The sequence below is a fragment of the Cupressus sempervirens genome, chromosome 10 (assembly GCF_028749045.1).
Source record: "Cupressus sempervirens isolate cs-2001-9-10 chromosome 10, ASM2874904v1, whole genome shotgun sequence".
Taxonomy (NCBI): Eukaryota; Viridiplantae; Streptophyta; class Pinopsida; order Cupressales; family Cupressaceae; genus Cupressus; species Cupressus sempervirens.
Window position 1 is genome coordinate 103413451 of NC_143127.1, and position 17444 is coordinate 103430894.

Consider the following 17444-nt stretch of genomic DNA (forward strand, 5'->3'; position numbering starts at 1 on the left):
AATCTTCAGTAAGACATTGGAAGAGCATATAATGCATATTCATAGTGTGTTTGAGAAGTCAAGTGAAGATAAATTGCTAATTAATTTGAATAAGTGTAGTTTTGTGAAGGAGTTAGTATATCTGGGATTTGTAGTTTCAATAGAAGGTTTACAAATGGACCTAGAGAAGGTGAAGGCTATCCTTGAATGGCCAGCTCCAAGAAGTGTGACTAAGGTAAGATATTTTCATGGTTTGGCTAACTTTTACAAAAAGTTAATCAAAAGTTTTAACGTTTGTGGACCCTTCACTGAAACAATAAGAAGGGATAGGAAGGAGTTTAAGTGGATTGCAGGAGTGGATAAGAGTTTTGAATTGTTACAAAACAACATGTTTTAGCACTTCCAAGTTTTAATAAGGTGTTTCAAGTAGATAGTGATGCTAGTGGTACTGCAATAGGAGTTGTTTTGAGCCAAGAAGGTAGACCTGTTGCTTACTTCAGTGAGAAGTTAAATGATGCAAAAAGAAAATATTTCGTTTATGATCAAGAATTTTATGCTAGAGCCCAGACATTGAAAAAGTGGAGACATTACCTTCTTCCTAAGGAGTTTGTTTTATATACTAATCATCAAGCTTTGCAATATTTGAACAGTCAAGGAAAGTTAAATCAAAGGCATTTGAAATGAGTTGAGTCTTTGCAGAGTTATACATTTGTTTCGACACATAGGAGTGGGAAGTTTAACAAGGTCATAGATGCTCTTAGCAGGATACAACTTTTGCTAACAAAGATGCAGATTAAGGTTGTTGGGTTCAAGGAACTCAAGAGTTTGTATCCAAAGGATCCTGATTTTGGTGAAGCTTGAAAAACTTGTACAAAACCTATTACTCTGGACAAAACCAAGTGGCTGGATTTTATTGTCCAGGATGGTATGCGATTTATAGGGTATCGATTGTGCATTCCAAGGAGTTCTATGAGGGAAATTCTCATCAAGAAGAAGCATAATGGAAGGTTAAGCTAGACATTTCAGTCATGATAAAATCATTGCTCAAGTTAGTGAGAATTATTACTGGCCACCGTTGCAACAAGATGTCAAGAAATCTGTACAGAGTATGTTAGATGGCAAAAGGAGCAAATCAGAATACAAGGTTATATCAGCCATTACCTATACCAGAGAAGTTGTGGGAGGATATTAGTATGGACTTTGTTCTTGGTTTACCAAGAACTCAACGCGGGCATGATTCAATTTTTGTGGTGGTTGATAGGTTTTTAAAGATAGCACACTTCATTTGCTGCAAGAAGACTAATGATGTTGTTCATGTGGCAGAATTGTTTGTCTAGCAAAGAGCATAGTTTCAGATGGAGACACCAAGTTGGTTGGGTACTTTTAGCTGACCTTGTAGAAGAAGTTAAAGACAAATTTGAAATTTAACTCATTACATCATTCGTAGACATATGGACAGACAAAAGTGGTGAATAGGATTTTGGGAAATTTGTTGAGATGTTTGGTTGGGGATAAACTAAAGGGATAGGATTTGATTATACCACAGACAAAATTTGTATACAATAATTTTGTCAACAGGAGCCCTGGTAAATCACCATTTTAGATATTATATGGAAGAAGTCCCATAAATGCTTGTGAATTAAGGAAGTTGGAAAAATGGGAGACGAGTAATGCTGAAGCAAAAGATTTTCCAGAGCACTTAAAGAACATTCATGAGGAGTTGAGGAAGCATATCATTAATATGAATGCACGATACAAGGCTAAGGCAGGGGAGAAAAGGATGCAGAAGGAATTTTAGGTTGGAGATGAAGTCATGGTTCATTTGAGAAAAGGAGCAATCTCCAACAAGAACATTTAAGAAGTTGAAGATGAAGTTTGGAATACCATGCAGAATACTGAAGAAGCATGATTCAAGAAATAGCTATGAAGTAGAGTTGTCCAGTGAATTGAATATTTCACTAGTATTTAACATTTTAGATCTGACAGAGTATCATAAAATAGGTGTTGGAGATGAGGTCACAGAAGCACAGTGAACTATTCCAACAACTATTTTAGCCATAAAGGAGATTGAAGATATACTTGATAGTCGTGTTGGCATAAGCACAAGGAACATAACATATGAAGAATATTTAGTCAAATGGAAAGGAGGACCTATGGAAGATTCATCATGGCTAACAAGGGAGGAGATTAACCATCTTGGTTTCCCTTTGAATATCTAAGACGTAATAGGGTCACTTCTCAAATTACCCCGGGTGTATGATGCGGGAGCATCTGATGCACAAGCATCCTAGGTGTCAGGGTAATCTTGCATCGCCCAAAAATATTTCCACTTCTAGTTTTCTAGTTTTGTGTTTGCAATAAGGGCTATTACTTAGTAGAGTCGCTATTTGTGGGAGCTTGCTAATTTTAGTAAGTTGGTATTATGTGCTAAGATTGATTTAATCTCATATTTGGGGGTTCATATTGGACATATCAGCCTGCCGGATGAGTTTTATTGTCATATCATATGTATTAGTGTAGTTATTGCAGATTTTCGGTAAGAATTTTGGCTATCCAAACTTCAGGTCTAGCAATGAAGGCCTAAATGGCTCCGAACAAGGTGAAACATTAATTAATGGATGCTTGTGCAATCAGCCGCTATAGATCTTTAGCCGAGGATTCCAAAATGGGGATATAATAGCCCATCAGGTCAACAATTTGCTAGTTATGGTCTCCAAAAGTGGGCCAATCCGAAAATGTAGTTTGTAATTTGTCTTGAGCGATCATATGTAATAAAGTGTAATAAAATAATATAATATGAGGTTGGTCGGCCTCAAGGGTTAGGGCTTAGTGTCTAGAACCTTCCCACGCGGTGAAAAATACATATATAAGAAAGGCTTGTAGGTTATCTAGGGCAGTTTTGGGTGATAGTCACAACTCTGTCTTGTAGACTGTTGTAAGGAAGGCGTCTATGTGGGTTTGCATGTTGTAATTCTATAATTCCGCATTTGCAGTGATAATAAGAAACTCATATTTTGTTCTCTCAATTTGCGTTGTTACTCTACTTCCGTTGTGTGTTGTGGTATTAATCGGAGCACCCTTCATCAACATCCTGGGTGTAAGGGCAATTCTTGCATCACCCAAAAATATTTTTGTTTTGTCTTTTTTCAAAAAGGGTTTCAAGGTTGAGTTGATATTTTTGGAAACTAACTATTTTTAGTAAGTTGCCGTTTGAGCTCAAAATATTCTAATTTCATACATGGAGGTTCATTTTAGATATATTAACTTGCCAGTTGAGTTTCATTGCAATACCAAGTGTTTTGGTGAAGTTGTTGAGTATTTTTGGTTGTCATAGTCAATCAGATGTATGGTTAAAAAGTTATGGTCTCTAGAAGCTGTGCTACTTGAAATTATAAAAATGAAATTGTTTGGGCTGACTCTAATGTAATAAAATATGAAAAATAATAATTTAGGGTTGGTCGGCCTCAAGGTCTTGGGCTAAATTTCTAGAACCTTCTTGGGCAATTGAAATTTGTCTATATAAAGAAGGCCTGTATGGTTGTCTAGGGTAGTTTTGGGTTGTTAGTGGTGGCTTTGGCTTACAAAATATTGTAAGAAAAACATCCGTGTGGCTTTGCATGTTGCATTTTTGAAAATTGTAATTCCATACTTTGGAGATAATAGGAAGAAAAACACCCATGTGGCTTTGCATGTTAAAAACACCCTTGTGGCTTTGCATGTTGCATGTTGTATTTTTGAAAATTGTAATTCCATACTTTGGAGATAATAGGAAGCCAACTTTTTGTTCTCGCAACTTCTTGTTGTTTATTTGTTTCTGTTATGTGTTTGTGTTGTTAAGGGGAGCAACCTTTATCATTGATGTTTAGTAAAGAAAATTTGTAAAGGAAGAAAATGAAATCTTCAACACAATATCAAGCGAATTTGGGGGAACTTTTTCTTTGAAAAAAATAATTGTGGGGAATAATTTTTTATGGGACCAGCTTTACTACATAAAATCATTTCCTTTGTGAAATACAAGAACAAAGGATGATTTGTGTGCCTTTGAATTTGAGAAAATTACTTTGTATCACCTTTGAATGATCTTTTGTATAGCAGCTCATTTGTACTGTATAATATGCTTTCACAATTTTCCATCTAGTCTCTATAACTTGTCAAACTGCTTCTTCTTTTTGTTTTACAACGCCTTAGATTAATCTACATTTAATGTTCTCATGTTTTATGAGAGCATTACTGGTGCCTTGTAATGTTGGCGCATGTGAAGTTTGTTCATTTTTGTTAATGAAACCAAGTTTTCGGATATATTGTAACTTGTAATAGCACTTGTAGATATGTGTGTTTCAAGTTACCTTCTCAAACCGTATGTATATGATTTTAACAAACTTGTCTTTTTAGAGACATGTCTCTTTAACTCTCATTAGTTATCAATAACATTTGCTTATTGTTATGATAAAGAGTAAGGTGTATATATTATACACACATACACATATGCGTTATATGTATTAAGAATATATCACACACACACACACACATATACAAAATATCTTCAGTGCATTTTATCTGATTGTAACTACACTAACATCAACACTCCCTCTTAGTTAGGGATGATAAACTTATATGAAAATATTACACCATTGGCAATAGTTAGGAATGGCACATCAAGGAAATCTCTGATCAGAAGATTTTCATTATTTGATATCATATGAGTATTGGCATATCAGAATATCAACACATGATATTCGCCAAATACTATTTTGATATCATATTAGGTAACATGAGTATTTGCCTATTAGAATATCAACACATGATATTCACCAATGACAATTAGTAATATCCTATCAGAATATCAAGGCAAGATATTCACCAAATACCTATCATATATCTATACAAACAACTTATAGACAGTCAATTTAATGACATCTAACAATTAGTTGTTGATTTACAAGATAAAGCCTTTCATGATCTATTTCAACATTTACATAAAATGTATATCATGATTTAAGTTATTGTAAGATTTCTCACCTTCCAATAACTTCTGGAAATACAAGTGATAATAATTTGGAAGTCGTCAGTTTTTCTTGATGTACATAGGGGGCAGGCCCATACACACATGACATCAAAAGTTCGCATGAAGTCACCATGGATACTGTCATGTGGTGTTGTCATGACATCCACCATGAAACATATTAAAGAATAAGGTTTTCACTTCAAACTTCTCTCTCATAGACAAGAATGTATCACAAGATGCTGCACTTGGAAATTCTTCTACACGAAGAAACGCTAATCTTTTGACCTCCTTGTCAAGGTTACTAATAAAGTGTCAAAACTCCCTCTGAGTCTGTTATCAACTTTTTTGACCTCTTCGTACAAGGTTTTCTACGATGAAGTATTAGCCTCTCTCGAATCTGTTATCATTCTTCTAACCTTCTGGCTGCAATTCGTGTCATGCTTCCCTAGTTCAATAGGTATCTTGATGGCATAAGGCCTTCTAGCCTACATACATGAAACTTTATCCCATGAATCATAGTCCTTTAATTGCTATAGTTTCTGATTCATTGGAGAATCCATCTCAACATGGTCTACTCTCATTGAATCACTACAACCAAGATCATCAAAATTTTGATTGAAGCATATCATCTATCTGCTCCCCCTTGTTACCCAAGATTGCCTCTAATGAATTGTCAGACTCCCTCTTGATATAGAAAATTACTTCATAATCTCAATCATCAAAGATATTTGCTTCAAGAGTCTCACTTTATCCAACATGATCGTCAAATAACTAATGAATTCTAGATCAAAACTTCTTTGGAGCTACTGTCATAAGATTGAGTTCTGCACAATATTTGGTAACATGTGTGAAGTACTGGCCTTCTTTTCCTACAAGAACATCTCCAAAGACAAAGGAAAAGATCAAGGCATATAACTCTTATAGTACATATAAAAATACAATTAAGAGAGAGATATAGTGTGATACTCAAGGATAAGAAATGCTTATCTGCACATGAATCGAACATCTCCCCTCTAAAGATGATTTAAGTGGGAATGGAACATTGTTTATCATTTCCCCCCCATAATGTGAAGTTCCCATTCTTATACCGTCGAACAACTTTGCATCATATTCAATTATGGCAAACTTCTTTCTGTTTTTTTTTCCTTCTTTGCAAAGAATCATCCCTCAAGCTGCTCATTAACATCCATGCAATCTGCTTCTTTCCTATTTGAGTATTAGTCTTCTTCCAAGCTCTCGTTTGGTCCTTCCTTCCAACAATGGTCCGAACTTCCATTGAGATTACTAATAGTAGCAAAATATTTCTGTCAATTTTTCTAAATTCATCCACGGTGTGTCGATATATGTTTTCCCATACACCCAGCAACCCAAAATGAAAATATATTGAAATGCCAAAATATATATTGTTCGACTTCCTCTAAAGAAAAGTATATCTTGCGTCCATAATGCAGTCAAGTCTGAATTGTCTCCAATGACTCCAATCTCGAGTAATTATACCAGCTCCAGTGCTGCTGCACTCTCTTTCTTTATGACTGTGTATATCACATTTACTTGATGTAAAGAAACATACCTTTTCTTTTGCACTACACTTCACTCTTTACTCTTTTACTCAGAAATTCTTATTCTTATTCTTGCTTTAAAAAACTTAAATTTGTTTATCTTGTCAAATGAAATCATCCTTTACATATGAATGTCTTTTATTGTATTAGAACCTCTTTACATAAGTTGCAGCACTTAACAACTAAATGTCATTTTGTAACTTCTTTTCTCAAATCTGAAAGCATCCTTTTATAAGACATTATTATTTCTTTATTTTGAAATCACTTCTTTAAATACTTGAAGTCTTCTATAAAAAATGAAGAATCGCATCCTTTCAACAAGTTGTGAACTGTCGACTTATATGCTGCTTCTAATTAGATAAAAAATCACTTCATTAAAAAAACATTGTCCAATTAATATCATTGTATTCATTTTGCAGTATATTATTGACCATAAATCACTTTCATATAACATCTCGCTCCCTTTGAGTTATGTGGTACTTCTCTTTGTTGACTTTTCATGTATAAAGAAAGTCAGTGTATAGCAGAGCATTTGATTCGATTCTCCTCCAGAATTCGCCAAATTAGATACTCAACACTAATATATAACCACGGTCTTTATCGATCAATAGAAATGAATGATATTTTGTTTTACTGCTTTAGACCTTGATGTTTACTCCCTGAGATGAATTCTGTGTGCCTGATAAATGAAGATTTTTCTTTATCATTTTCTTTGTCTGAATGTTTGTATTAATTTGGTCACTTCTATGCAGTTCGATCACACTTGTCCTCGTGCTCCATGTCACTTGTTGTCTTCTCCGGGTTTCCAAAATTGTTTGCATGCCCTGCGCAACACTCAAGTGTTGCCATTTTATTTGTTTCCTTTCCATATTTCCCGTCAGCGGGAGGTGTTGGTTTATATATATCTAGAAATCTCAAATTGTAGAAGTCCAAAGTGTTGAAAAGGGGGGGGCTGATTTGAGGTGGTTAATATCGGATTGCAACTTCTCTTTTGCATCTGCCAACATCCCTGCTGCTTGATTCAGACACATCAGTCCCTGTCTCATATGCACCAGATGTTACTTTCTCAGCCCACAGTTAGAGCAGCTTCCTCCAGGCACAGTAGTAACAATAGAGATATAATTGTGTTGCCCAAATATATATATATATAAGCACTCAAAGCTTCACTGTATCCAGTTCTATTCCACACGTATTGCTTTCAGGTCATGATATGATATTTAGCATGATAATAGTTGGGACCTTCAGTTTCAAATACAACCAAACAAACCATGACTTTTTCCAGGACAATTTCCGAATCTGAGATGAGGCCCACTCGATAGATGTGAATAGTTGCTCTTTCCACAGTTTCCATGTTTGGAAGATTAATACGGTCTTATATTCGGCAACTATTGACACTTCATATAGCAACGAACATCCACAATTCAATTATAAGACTCAACAGCAAGAAGAGACAACTTAAATAATTCCATTCATACATTGGTTCCTCCATTCAAGATTTTATTAATTCAATCTGATTCTGATTGAAATCTCCTCCTTGCTTTTATCATTAAATAATTAAATGTAGCTTGGAGATGTTGTGGAATTTGCAAATAATATCTGCCACTCTTTGTGCATATCATACGATGATGATTATGAATTATTTTAAAGTCTCACAGGCCTGGTAAAGAACTTGCTCTTATACCATATTAATGAAACCGAGGTTTTGGATATGCTGTAACTTGTAATAGCACTTGTAGATTTATGTGTGTCTCAAGTTACCTTCTCACAGCATATGTATATGATTTTAAGAGGCATGTCTCTTTAACTCTCATTAGTTATCAATAAAATTTGCTTATTGTTATGATAAAGAGTAAGATATATACGTATACATTAAATGTATTAAATATCTTCAGTGCATTTTATCCGACTAACTACACTAACATCAACAATTTTGAAATAAATACTTCTCTAACTTATTTGTTGGAGATTTGAGGGGTTCTTGAAACCTTATCAACTCCCACAATGATTTTGAAGCTAGTCTAAAAGACTGGCATAGAGGATTTAACTTTACCATCTTCATAATTTTCAAAATTGCCTTACGTATCTTTGTTGAGCTGCCCATGAAGTCTTTGCCCTAGCTTTTACAATGTTTGTAAATAAATCATCTGGTTTTGATAGGGTTGTGAGAACCTAGTCGATAGCTGACATAGATTTTGAAACCAATACTAAGAGTCCAAAGACTCCAAACTCCTTCACAAAACATTTTCCTTTATCTTTCCAACTTGAGGATGATTCAAAAATATTCTCCTATCCTCCTATGCTCTAACAATGGTTCTAAAATATTGCCAATAGTGGCATGTTGTGATGGTTACGTTGTTGTGTTGTTATCCTTGCCATCAAGGTTCAAATCTCATGGGGATGAGGTCCCCCGTTTGTGGCCTCACTGGTTCATAGCTCTAGGTCAAAGCATTTACCCCTCTTTAAAAAAAAAAAAAAACAATGGTTCTAAAATATTAAAAACTCCCAATCATTGCCAAGCAACACTTTATCGAAGTTTCTTTGTAGTTTCTGAATGGTACTTTGAATTTCACCAAGATTGCCACAACCTTGTCGAGAATCAACAAAGGTTTTGAACCATGATCTAAAATATCCCTACCATAGTGTCAAGATAATTTCCTTTCCAAGTTCGAAGTACAGATGTGGCTTGGAGATACCACTAGTAAGATTTCAATCCAAGCTATCAGTGTTGGAATCTTTAAGATTTGCCAATCTGCCAGCCAAACTAGCTACACAATACTTGAAGATCCAATTAATTACTTGATATTATTGTGTTAGTGACACCGAGTTGACTTTCCAAGCAAGTAGCGTGAGGCTGTGATGGTTATTAGTTCACGAATTGCTTCTTTGATTAATTTGGTCTTGTTATGTTAACTTCTAGTTTTGGGAACTAAATTCTCCAATCAGTCGTAGATCATAGACTGAGGTGTTTGGGGGCTTGTGGAAAGCACAGTCAAGCATGTCAATGTCGAAAAAGAACTTGAATCATTGATCAAGCACCAAAAAACTTAGGCTATAGTGCTTGAGGAGTATGGCGACTAGTGGAAATGTCTTTACACATCACCCAACCAAACTCCAAAACTTGTGATCAAACCAAACCAAATTAAATCTTGGAAATTCAATGAAGGAATAAACTTGCTCACAAAGGAAGAGCAAGATTTCATCCTACCCGAAATGGCTGTCATGGGGATTTTGTCCCAGTCCAACCAATAAGACTCACAAATGACAATTCCAAAATGGATCCTTTTTATACCTATTTGATCTCCATGATGAAAAGAAAGTTGGCCAAGTTTGCCAATGTCTAGTCGGCACCAAGATTAAATTTAAATTTGTTTTTATATTAATTATAATACTATTGTTATTATGTTAATAATATAACTATATTATTACCTTGGATGTTTAAAAGCAGTTTCCTTAAATATCAATTTATGTCTCATGAGTAGAGAGGAAATGACATGACCAATCTTTGACACGACAGTTTAAGAGATGTTTCTTTCACATTCTAAGAGAGTTAGAAAGCTTTATCAACAATAAACACAAATTTAAGAACCTAAACAAGACTCCAATACAAACATTTTCTTTCATAAACAAAGAGGTTCTGAAAGTATTGTGGATTTCGATAAGCTTGAGAAAACCAATTGTGACAACCTCTTTGGAAGCCAACACGAATTTGGAAACCTCCCAATCTTGCAAGACTTCCACGCAAAGGAAAACCCATGACTAGGAGATGAAAATGATTAAAAGAGGGTAAGAACAATGACAAAAACTAGATTCAAGGTAAGAAAACGGACATCTGTTGTTGCTTAGCTTGACTAACCAGTGCATGAGGGATGGTGGTTCTCATAGTTAATTATATTCAAGAGATAATCTCATGAGAGAGTGGTATGGTTTAGCCAAAGCTAAGTATGGTGATATGGTATGAGCCAACAATTCTCTTGGTAGGCATCATGATCAAATGTGCACTAACATTCCTGTAGGTGGTAGCTTGATTGAATAGTGAGCTAGCACATTTTCGAATGGTGGGATGATTGATGTTAATGTTTGTAGCTACAGGAGAGATATTACTCTTACCTGTTCTTATTCTGCAATGATTGATTGTTCAATATTGTTATCAGCATCAGCTTCAGTTCTACCTTTTGTGTCTGTTGAAACGGTTCCTTGATAACTGTTAACCATTTCCATTCGTTGCTATTGCTATTTTTTGAGAGTTACACATGTGCTGGCATTGGTTCCATCGGGAGATTCCTATCAAGGTGGATGCTAACTGCTGTTGAACACTTAGTGTGCCTCAAGTGGCAGCATTTCATATTCATTTGATGTGGTAATTATCGGTGATTTGCTTTATTTTAAAAACGCTCATGCCTCCTTGTATTATGGGAAAAAGATATTCACTCAAGTTTAGAAGAATGATGTATACAAGAGAGTTCACGATATATTGGCTGGATGATCCACATACACATAGAGTTCTTTTCTGATATCCTGATAATTATGAAGAATTGTAGGTGACTGCATATCGTGAGAAGAACAGATTTTGCTACAGCAAGCAGTGTATTTGAAGAAGTTTTGTATATGAAAATTTATTTGTATGATTCATTTTCAGTGTGAGTAGTATCTGTGAGATACTTGCAGTGTTGTATATTTTGTGTATGCATGATAAAAGTGATTGAATTGTAATAAGGATCATTGGTTGATTGTTAAGAGTTAACAATCATAGGCATGAGAACATTGTATTCAGCTTCAAGTACTCAATAAAGGATCTTTTTGGGTGTGGCTGGGTTTTCCCAGGGTATCTCTGGTGTCCTTGTGTTTCTTGATTTATCCGTTATTTATTTATGCTATTCTGGTTTGAGAACATAACAATTGAGCCAATAATACTGCTAAATGGTGGCATGATAATATATCAACCGAGGGTGTTGTGGATGGTTACATGGTTGATATATGATTTTGAGCTAGTACTACACAGCAGGAGCGTTTCATATAGTTGATTGTCAACAGAAATGATTGTAGGATGAGCAGACACAATCGTAGGATGAGCAGATTTTCTGCAAGGTATAGTTGCAAGACTAGAAAGTTAATGTGTTGAGAATATGTTAAATGAGATAATCATATGCACATTATGCATTGTCTAAGGCAAAAGTTGTTGATTTCCTTGATCAACTCTTGAAGTATAAAATTGTTGATGGCTTATCTGGCTAGGATATGACATATTCGGAAATTGGCCTCTCTTTGTAAGGTACCTTTTTCTCTACATGGTGAAATCTGTTTTGCATCTTGCAAAATTGTATTGTACTATGTATTTATACTTCAATGTTTTATTCCCAATTTTCTTATTAATCTTGTGATACATATTTTAGATGTTTAGTGAGAGGACTTCAATAACAGATTTTCAACATTTATTGCACACCATTCAAGTTCTACTCCAAATCTCAATGCTACTGATTCTAGTTTTGAGCATTATTAAGGTTTGTTTGAGGACATATGCCTACTAAGTAAATTTTTGCACCAAGATAACAAGTGATTTAATGCTTTTGCACTAAATTGTCGATTCTATTAAGAACAAGCGAAAGCACCTATAAGTTTCGATGCAATTTTGTCGATCTACTTGGTCAAACATTAGATTGGATTGTTGATATAAAGGAGGCAACTTTTCATATGAGTACTAGTTTTGGACGTGGGTCTTATTTTTCCGATAGCTTTTAATTGATCTGGTTTCTTTGTAAACTTGGGTTTTATTTTTCCATAGCTTGTAATTGATCTAGTTCTCTTGTCGACTCCGGTCATAAATTTTGCCCTTTCTTGTGCCTTATATCCCCCTGGCATTAAACATTGTAAAAAACCAAGAAAATTGTGTGTGGGATGTTTTGGGCCATTGCTTGAGGTTTGGGAAAGTTAGTTGAACTTCTAAACTTTTGGAATTTCCCTATGAGTACCTTCTTTCATTCAACCCTTGAAAGTTGAAACCCATATCTTTGTGTGTCAAAGTTTTGGAGCTTCACTTGGGTATTTGATTTTCCTACCTGTGGAACCTCAAAACCTTGACCATTTTCCTTAATGTTCCATTTGGAGTTGACGTTTTGGCCTTGGCTTTCCTCAAGTATCCATTCCTTTGTCTCTCCAATCTACAAGCCCCAAAACTTGAATTCCTCATTTTCAATAGCACTTCATAATTAAGTAGCTGACAATTCCAAGGGAATGCATTGAGCATTGTTAATGCCTTAAACCAATTAGAACGGTGACTTACCTATGGCCCTTTTTGGTGTGATCCTATCTGCCCAGAATGCATCATACAACTTTTGATGCCAATCTCTTTGATTCTTATCTACCACCTTGTCGATGATATTAACAAGATTTGTATCATTGGATTTTGCCTGTCCATTGCCTTGAGGGTACTAATCAGATCAGAGTGAGACAAGGTAACCCCATGTTCATAACAAAATAGAGACATCTCAGCAAAAGAGGAATTTGTTGCATTATCAGTTACCAGCTTTAGGAGCAGTCCAAAGTGGACTAGAGTGTTATCCTTTATAAAACTGCAGACCACTTTAAAATTAGTCACTTCTGCCCATGTGGTGAAATAATCAGTTTCAGCAAGAATATGAGTATGCCCTGCCCTTGGGTGACGATTGATGGGCCAAATAGAATACAGTCCTGATTGTTGAAATGACTCGTGAATTACCAGCAGCTGCAGAGGAATTGCTGCCAATTTTGGCCTGCTTAGCAACTTTCTTACATTTCTACAGTTTGTGATCCATTCACACACATCTTTTAACATGCCAAGCCAATAGTAACATTGTCTCAGTACTTTGAAGACAGTGACCAAGGAAGTGTATTGTCCAGAACAGGCTTTATTATGAAGCAATGCTAACAACTTTCTCTGTTCTTTGTTGAAACTCTCAAGAATGCACTTCTGAATCTCATTTATGCCAAGTGTCCTGCTAGATAACATTTTTGGCCTTCTTAGGCTTGAGATTGCCCCTTTTCTTGGCTTGCAAATGTGGTGGACACTCTCCATATGTTAAGGAGGATATATTGAAGAACCACTTGTCTTCCAAGATTACAAACATTGCAAGGGGTTGTCACTTTCAACATTTGGCTCATTCTCAGCAATTACTTTGCAAAGTACCTTAGATGATTTTGTTTGTTTTAACTTTTATTTCAATGTTATATTTTTTAACTTTTGCTACCCAACCTCTCCTCTTATTGCAGCCTATTTCATGCTGAGTGAGTATGCTTTTTGCTGCAGGTTCAGGCACATACATAGTGGAATGAGAATGTAAAATATAAAATCTGAACCATTCAACAACTTTTAGGACAGCGAAAGTGTGTCTCTCAATTTGAAAATAAGTTCATGCTGTTTGAGAGGAGCAGTCATAAAAACAATAGGGGCTTCTACTCCCTCTTCATCAGCTTGTATTAGTATGGTAGACATGGTGTGTTCTGAGGCATAACAGTATACAATGAAATCGTTTTGAAAGTTAGGATGGACTAGTATCGGTGCATATGCAATGACTCAAAACATAACAGTATACAATGAAATCCTTTCGAAAGTTAGGATGGATAGCATTGGTGCATGTGCAATGGCTTTATTTATGTCTTGAACCTACCTGAACTACTCCACACAAATTGTTCTCTCCATCATCTGTGTGCAATATGCTAATTTTTGAAAATTCAAGCACAAACTTTATTAAGTAGTTCACTTGTCCAAAAAAAATACTTGACTCAATTCTGGTTGAAGGTAGGGGCTGACTGTTGGATTGCCCTTATTCTTTCAGGATAAATTCTGATGCATTCCTTTGAACAATGTGTCCTAACAACTTACATTGTGTTACCGCAAAAACTGATTTTGTGATATTGGTATGAATTAAAGAGCTTTACTTACTATCTTGTCTTTGTCAAATGTGGAATGGTGCATCTGTGTTTGTTCAATACATTCCCATTGCATTTTCAACTTCGTTTGTGGAATGTTCTTTGAGGAACTCCTTGGTATGGTGTTATACCTGTTCTCCTATTCCTGCTTCTCTAGGTGACAGTGGCTTCTGTTTGTGTTCAGTTTGTTGTTGAAAGGCGTAGCACGTCAAAGATAAAAGTCTTGATTTTTCAACTAATTGTTGCAGATGTGGCATGATTACTACTAGTCCATGTTTTGAGCTTTTGTTTAATCTAAACTTGTCTTGCTTTCTTTGAGAAACTGGATCACAGCATTTAGTGTTGCATCATAAGTTCTTGACATTGAGTTCCTTGAATATTTATTGCTGCCAGGAGACTGATAGCTCTGCTGCATTGATGCTTGCTAAATCTCATCACATGTGAAATCTGATTTACCTTAAGTTTACTTTCATCAAACCAGAGAAACTCAGGAGAGCTAACTGTTGAAAGTTAAGACCTATAATATGGAAGGTCAGCACATGGAACCTATGCAGCAGTATCCTGTTTCACAAGGTCATATTATATCTCAGCCTGCTAATCTACCTAAACCACAGGCCGAGCCATCATTAAATGATCAGCGATTTTTGTTAATTTTTATCATGGGTACATACTTTGGTCCAGATCTCAAAAGTGAAGTGCCCAAAAAATCAGCCTTGCAAAGATTAGCAAATTCTCTTCCTCCATATGCTCCTGATCAATTGGAAGCTTCATTCACGAAACTTTCAGAAGTTGAGAGCATATATTATTATATTCTTAGAAATGCAAAGCCAAGTTGTGCAGTGAAGCTTCTGTCCCTTTATAAGTTTTTTCAAGGTCATCTTCCTCCACCTCTGAAGGAGGTTATTGAGGATGACCGACAATTTACAAGTTTCTTTCCTCAGCACTTGCATAAGCAGATGAGACATAAGGGAAGATACAAAGTTTTTGAGGGCATAGTTTTTATAGATGATCCAGATGTTTCATACATAAAAACAGAAGATATAGAAAGGTTCAAAAGGTTGACCGGTCTGAACGATTTGAAGATAGATAGAGAGGAGGCACGGAATTATCGTCATCCTTATGGGCCAAGGACAGACAGAGGTGAAGGCATGCAACTTCGAGTCAATGTTAATGCTGGACAATATGCCTATATGCAAGATGGCAAGCCACTGGCCGTTGTTATGCCAGATGGTGTGCCAAACCAAAAGACCAGGAAAAGAAGAAAGAAGGAGACAACAGTGAAACCAAATATGCTAAGATCAGCAATGCCACCCAAAGGACAGAAGCTACCAATGAAATATCCAGACACTATGGGAAAAACTGTATTAGTGGTTTCTTCAGCCCCTAGTATAGATCAGTGGAATAATCCTAGAAATGATCCCAAGCCTTCAATGCTTTTTACAGGAACAGCAACAGCTCGTCAAGCTGGCCCATCAGTTGGTCTTGTTGATATTGGTACTTGTGAGGATGCTTACTTGTTCCGCATGGCTCTTCCAGGTGTCAAGAAAGATCAACGTATGCTCTCTCCCTAATAATATCCTAATCATGACATAATACAGTTACAGATATTGAAGGCATCAGAATAATGGAATGGGGATGGATTTATATTTCAACTTGTTTGAATCTGATGGCTTCATCGATTTCTCATATTAATTCTGTTTTGATATTTTTGACTACAGGTGAATTTAGTTGTGAGGTTGAATCCGATGGGACGGTTGTAATTAGAGGTATCATCACAACAGGCGAACAGAAGGTTATCAAAAAGTCCCGTACATTTCACATGAAAACTCAATCATTGTGCCCTCCTGGCCCCTTTACAGTGTCTTTCCAGTTACCAGGCCCCGTAGAGCCTAGACAGTTTACAGGCAATTTTGGTTCTGATGGTATTCTAGATGGTATTGTGATGAAACAGATGGATAAAATGGGCTCGGCTTGTTTGGTCTTTGAATCTTGAATTATTTATGAAGTCTCTTTTACAGTAGAGATCAATCAACATGAAAAGCATGAGCAACAAGGGAAATGGGTTGTGAAAAGTTTGATTCATGCTTTAGGCTTCCCTCTCTTATTAACATATCTAACAATGCAGTTGGAAATTTAAAATGGATCACTTGTAGCCTTATACATATTCAGCTATAGACTCACATGATGTTTTCATTTATCTTGCAGCTATCTAATAAAAAGCAATTGTGTAGCCCTTGCCACAGGATTAGCCGCACTCTTGTCTAATTTTTTAACTGGCAGGATAAGCTGAAATCGTTGGACGTTTAACATTTCACAAAGTCCCTTTTGGTCGGGCACAGTAATACAAAATCATGGTAATGCTCGTTGGTATTGAATTTCCTGCCCTGATTTTACAGAATTTGAAGTATTTAGTATTTACCAAACCCTGTAAGCGTTCTGAATTTCTAGTTGCTTTTGAACTGTAAATTTTGTGCTTTCCAAATTTTTTAAGGTCAATAGTTTTCAATTATTACATACGCTAAAAAAAACAAGTAGATTCTTAGAAACATAAATTGAAATTTGCGTAAAATATTAAAAAGAAACTAAATAAAATAACTATAAAAAAAGCTCAGAACAATGAGTTTATAGATTCATATGTAGGGCTTTATTTATATAAAAATTCCTAGCAACTTAATTCTTCCTAAGACATCCAAGTAAGAAATCCTATGATAGCGGGAAAGCTGTTCCTTTTAATTTGTATGGTAAAATGTAAGAGTAAATTCTCACTCGGTTTTGATCTCACTTAATTGCATATGATTATAGGTTAGATTGAGGAGGTTTGTTGCATGTTGAGATACCTTCGAACTTTTGTTAAATATTCCTTGAGAATTCTTGTTGTATTTGAACACTGTTATAATGCTTTTCTTCATCATGGATTATTCTCATTTATTTCCAATATTTCCTTTGGTGCTTTTCTTTCTCAAAATCTCACACGTGACTTCTACTGTGGTGAAGCAATC

The 17444-nt window shown here is 35.6% G+C and overlaps 1 protein-coding gene across 6 annotated transcripts in view; it reads left to right on the forward strand.

Moving 5' to 3' along the window:
* Window positions 1-16820, forward strand: part of LOC149532804 (increased DNA methylation 2-like) — a 69085-nt gene extending 52265 nt beyond the window's left edge. For 4 of the 6 annotated variants that reach the window (XM_089807716.1, XM_089807714.1, XM_089807717.1 and 1 more), the window contains 2 exons: window positions 14839-15999; window positions 16164-16820. In XM_089807716.1, coding sequence (XP_089663842.1) covers window positions 14970-15999; window positions 16164-16438 — 1305 coding nt within the window. In that variant the 5' untranslated portion in view covers window positions 14839-14969 and the 3' untranslated portion in view covers window positions 16439-16820. Of the gene's footprint in view, window positions 1-13822; window positions 16000-16163 lie in introns of all 6 variants that reach the window. The other 2 variants (XM_089807719.1, XM_089807715.1) reach the window with 2 other exon arrangements.
* Window positions 16821-17444: the final 624 nt, after the last annotated feature.